Genomic DNA, 6,000 nt, shown 5'->3' with positions numbered 1-6,000 from the left:
GTACAGTAATAAGTATTTAGCTTATAACCTCCGGCTTACAGTTCACAACTATTTTCTTCTCGGAAGCGGGGATATTGAAATATTTAACGGGAACTAAATCAAAAGCTTTGTAAAATTTCACTAAATAGAAAACGTGTTGCAATCTCGACTTGGCTTCGGGATAATTTTTCATTTGTATTACATAATGAACCTTTAAAAATACATGAACATTACGTAAAACACAAAAAAAATGTCCAAAAAAATTTGCCTCAAGATACTAAAACTTAGCAGTTTCTGTATCCCTGGTGGAAACGTAAAATTGACACCACAGATATAGTAAAATACTTTTAGGTACAGTCAGGATATTCTTTACTTCAACTCTATTAGTTTTTCAATTATAGAAGAGTAACAAAAAGAAAAAAATATCAAAAGGTAATCAGAGGAAATTGGAAATACCTAAAGTTATTTGTTTTAAGCATTTTCTAGTTACAGAGCCAAGAATCTGTTGACGATAAAATTCAATGACAAATAATTGTGGTGTTCATACTTTTGTACATCTAATATCAAACTTCCTATTTTCATATAATTAGATATATTATATTATTTCATAAAGTTCGAATACTTAGTCAATGAATAAACTTAAAAGCTTTTCATATAAACGTGCTCTAGCTGTTGGTCGTTTTGTAAACAATTATCTGAAACATTTCAACATTTGTCTATTTATATTTCATCGGGTCTTTGATAAACGCACTAACTCTCTATAGTAAAATAGCATTTAATAATCAGATTGAATTTGCATTCACGAGATTCTGTTCTATAAATATTTTAAAGGTAATGCAGCTTTCGCCTTAACGTTGGGAGGATAATCCGTCCGCTTATCTTTCAAATAGAAATGTTTGCACGACGTCTCATAATATAAAGCTCCTTGACGGATTACCTCGTCATGTTTGCTAGGCATTACCTAAAACCCCTGTTGACGTTTGTACAACTACTTCGTGAATACCTATTGTGCAATTTAAATAGGGCTTAACCTTCGGGTACAGTTTTTGAGGGAAATTTAATTGAAATGTTAAAAAAGTTGCTTAGTTATCAAACTAATTTATAGGAAAATGAAGTGAAGATTCAATAACCTATTTTAATATTTTTTTTTTATAACTAATTAACTTATTTAAAATGACTATAAGCGCCATCTAGAATTGCAGAACAGTAAAACATATTTATTCTAACCGCCATCTAGTGAAAAAGGTACAAACAACCTACAGCTCCAATTCTATGGACAAAAAGTTTTCTAATTGTATAACAGATGGCACTTTTCTACAAATAATATATGTATGATGACAGATGGCGCTTTTGTAAATTCAGTTCAGTGTCAGCCGATAACTGTCTCTAATCGGAAAAACTTGTAGACGCCATGTAATTCATATTTATCACAGTAATTAAACACACTGTTACATACTATCTATGATTTTAAACAATGTACTTGAAAGTCATTCCATTATATAAATTTATTGAAGTTAATCAAATATTGGGTATACTCTTATTTAAAAACAAAAACTTTTAAAAACTATCATGTGGCCCATATAATTAATAAAAGTTATAATTTATGTCAAGTAATGATTTTGTTAATATGTCAAACGAATTTCTTCCATAAGGTTTACAGACAATTTTTTGGTCCAATATTCGTATAACAATACTTTAAAGCAAACAAGAACACAAAAGGCCCACAGGTGTCACGACTCACGTCTAAAGCTACCGATTACCATAAAAGCGGCAGCCTTTGCTTTTAATAAAAAAAATAGGATTATTGAAACTTCTTTGTCACGTCGAATCTTCACGGCTGCCGCCTTAAACAAGATGTTAAAAAAATAAAACATTTTATCGATGCATATCGGTAAATTAATATTTTTATGGCTTCATTTCTCATGGTTGATGTAACTAATTAAATTACGTTTCACTACCTGGGGTAGCTCTGATTTATAACTTAATACTTTAACATCCGTTTTTTATGAACGGTTTTTTTATACAGAATTTTATTTTGTTCCAGTAAAATTAAAATTTCCTTTTATCCCCCACTAAGACGGAAATTAGATAAAAAATAAATTATCATCAATTATAACATTAATCGGTGTAATTATTATTATCTTTGTATAAATGTGTGCTTTTTGCGTCTATAACTATTATAGTTGCTATAAATTTTTTAATGTAAATTAACAAACAAGTAGCTGGCTCTGAAAACACTCGTTACGCTGCGACTCGCGTGTCCCAGTCGACGCGCGCATGCGCTGTGTGTTTGACGTGTGTATTGTTGACAGTTCGTCCTCTTTTGTTGACGTTTGGTTATGTTAGTATTATAGTTTCGTAATTTAAAAGTCCGTTTTTAATCGAAGTAAGTTATTGGTTTCCAAAATGGAAAGAAATGAACGTAAAGCGAACTCTCGAAATCATTCAATCACTATAGATCGTGATTCGAAGTTTATCTTGCGAAAAGTGTTATTGGATTTCGCGATATTATTTGTCGGTAAGTGTTATGTATTTAAATTACCTTTTACATTATTGAATTATTTATAAAAAGATTGATAGTTAACAATTTTATAAAACACTTACGTAAATAAACAAGTCATTAATGAGAATACGTGAATTGATATTCAAAGTTTCACGAATACAACTATCAGGGAACGAAGCCAAAATTGATATCTCCTTATCACAAGTCGGATAAATTTAGTTTATAACAATCTTGATATATATTTTAGGTACTATGTCCTATAACAATTACGAATGGTTCCGTAAAAAGGAAATGTACATAAATTTATTTAATTTTCGAATTTATCTGTAAAAATATTAGTCCAAGCCATTCTTAGATAAAATAATCACTTGTATCTATTAAAATTTGTTGTATGATTTAATTATTTTACACACTTCTATTGATGTCAATTGATTCAGTCATAAATGTTTTATTGTTTTCCTTTCACTTAATTAGAGTGTATTTCATTCACAATATATTTATTTCCTTCCCATATGATATCATTAAAACAAAGTGTACTTTAAATTTGGAACTTAAAATTATATACTTTTTTTTTTTTACTTCGACTGTATTAGTTGACTGTCATACTACCAATTTACTTGTTTTTAATTTATACCTGATAAATATATTATACATATACATAAGTGATAGTTCCAAATCGAATAATTATTTTATTCACTTTTTTATTCTTAGATTGTCGTTATTATTCTTATATATGTACATTTTACTATACAATTTCCCCAACATATAATAGTTTTAGATATGTAAAAAAAGATTGCGTCTCATATTTATATTTGTCTGTTTGTTTTTGATTATCAAAGTAATAATTAAAAAACATTATATTTATTTAATAGTAATTTTATATTGTTAAAGAATTATAATACTATATAATTAATACTATGAGCCGATGCTGTTAAAATGTCCAATATGATTAGTCTATTTTAAATGGAACATGATAACTGGCATAAAATGATACATTACAGTCTTAAATAATCATAAGAAAATAAAATTTCATAATGCATATATGTTAAATATAAAATTTGATGTAAACTAGATGAAGTAGACTATAGACTAGTCCACGAGTGTACACTCTCATCCAAAGACTAAATAAATATTAAGAAGTTGTTCTACATCTCATTCTAAATTTGTCATAAATGTTACATAGACTTCAGTACACAGCTATTTATAAACTGTACAGACGCAAACGTAATACATATTACACATAATTGTTTTTAAATTCTTAACACAGAAATATAATCCTAAAAAATATTGTACATAAGGTCAATATCTGTATATAAATATGTTATTATATTTATCTAAATAATAATAATTACGTACGTAATTCAACAATCACGTCCAACTAAAATTGGTACATAACATGTATTAAAATTCAAAGCTCAAGTGTTTCAATATTCACAATGCGTTTAAAAATGGCGGCCATATTAACAGAGTTTGCCCACATTAGTGCATGTTCCCAAGCGCACAGAGGGTGCATTGACGCCTCAAGTGGCGATTCATTCTTCGCTACTTGGAAGTGTAGTTTAATTAAATTAGAAGATACTATGTGTGTCAAACGTCCTTACACTTTTTGGGATTTGTTCCATACCTTATATTACGTTTTATATTTAACTTTCTTGAGTTTATTAAATTATATGTGGTTGTTTTTAACGCTCGTAACAGTGTTGTGGTTGAATGTACACACTTTTTAAAACGATATTTTATTATAAAAGTTTGTTATTATATAATAAGGATTTCATTCAAATGATATTATACGTTTTGAACTTTAATTAGAGTTTTCGCGTGTTTTGCATTGTCCGTGTCGACGGTAAAACAAGATGGAAATGTTTATTAAGATAGATGTAAAAACTATACTCAATTTATATATGAAAAAAATGTTTCATTTTAATATGCAATAGATTCGCGTAATTTTTTTTTATGAAATTCATAAAGATTCAAAGTTATTAAAAGTATTTTTTTCTTATATTATATTATGATTTATATGAAATGCTAGAATCGAAATGAAAGGATTTATGGTCTTAAAGCAACGCATATTATCACTGTGAAAATGTTCACAGTCGCGATCGGACTGAACAACAAATGGAGACAGAGACTCGCAAAGATAACATAGTTATTAAGTTGTTGTCTTTCAACTTTTAAAGAGGTTTAACATGTCGGTCAAAATATTGAAACTCTTTAGTGGCAATTTAATTCCCAGGTCATAGCAGTGCAACGAACGCAGGATGTGAACGGTGGGTGGAACCGCCAAACAAAGTGGCAGGTAATTGCGGTGCTGTCAAAACATCCGAGTCCTGTCAGATTAACCGTATCCGTTAAGGAGGTTTTATATGTTGGCATGACAGCAGGATGCTTTGCTCTGGGGGAATTAAAAATATAAGCTGCGGTATGACGGCTCTTCGGCCGCTAATTTCTCGCTCGTCAAGATTGTTTTTCACTGTACGCGAATTAATCGCACCTTAAGTCGTCATACCACGTTAATACGTTTAAAAATAAATTTTCATCTCATCTTTTCTTGTTCATTCAAACTTTTTGTCCACCGATTGTACGTACTTGTCTTAAGTACTGAACTTAACGTTCTAAGTGGCTAAGATATTGGTCCTAATGCGTCTTATCTTTAGTACAAACATGTTCCAAACAATTAGCGGCCTTTTTTTAATAGCACGGCTAAATGACAGTATAATTTTAGGACTTTTTTTTATGAAGAAATATCACAAAATTATTTACTATGACATATAGATAAATATATATTTCAAATTAAACCTTTTCATAGAAACAAGACGGTAATGTTTTTAAACTTTTTAGTACGCTCATAAAGACTGCGCTTAAACAAAATAAACGCAGTACATAATGTGTAGATTTATATATATATATATATATATATATATATATATATTAATATGTATGAATGAAAATACTTTGTATTTAGTTTTACCAAGCAAATTCGTAGTAATGGTCCAGGTATCCGTCACACCCAGTATCCACACCCATAAATTTATCAAACTTCACTTAGAACACAAATAACGTTGCTTATATGTTATGTTACATTTTCTATGAATATTGAATTATTCGAATAAATTTATAATTTTAGATTCCCCCATTGCGAGTGACTGTCGCGTAATGAAATATTGAAAGTTTCGTTTCCATCAATATATTTTTATCATCTATAACTAATGTATAGATGACATTGAAATTGTCTGTTATAATGCAGACTCGTTTATTAATATAAATATATTTTTGTAATTTTACCTAAAGACTGCTTATTTAAGCACCAGCTGTCATCAAAGGGTTAATGTTTTTTTGAATAACAAGAGAGCCAGATACAATCACAATGGTTTGTAGTCATAAATCCAAATAGAATATTTTTTTGTTGAAAAGGAGGTTTATTTATTGGTTTAAAAAGATGTATTAAACATCTTTGGTTTATTAAACTTAACTGGTAACTTAACTTATATCCCCGATTAGTTTAATTTAATTTGGTTTAT

The 6,000-nt window shown here is 28.9% G+C and overlaps 1 protein-coding gene across 1 annotated transcript in view; it reads left to right on the top strand.

Annotated features, from left to right (window-relative positions):
• Positions 1-2,236: 2,236 nt before the first annotated feature.
• LOC116771826 (putative phosphatidate phosphatase) overlaps positions 2,237-6,000 on the top strand; it is a 49,151-nt gene continuing 45,387 nt past the window's right edge. Inside the window, exon 1 of the mRNA XM_032663804.2 lies at positions 2,237-2,497. Within this exon, the coding sequence (XP_032519695.1) occupies positions 2,386-2,497 (112 nt within the window). The 5' untranslated portion in view covers positions 2,237-2,385. The remainder of the gene's footprint in view (positions 2,498-6,000) is intronic.

Source organism: Danaus plexippus, assembly GCF_018135715.1.
Source record: "Danaus plexippus chromosome 16 unlocalized genomic scaffold, MEX_DaPlex mxdp_31, whole genome shotgun sequence".
In the NCBI taxonomy this organism is placed as follows: Eukaryota; Metazoa; Arthropoda; class Insecta; order Lepidoptera; family Nymphalidae; genus Danaus; species Danaus plexippus.
Note: the sequence above shows the minus strand (reverse complement) of the source record. Positions and strands in the feature narration are given on the sequence as shown.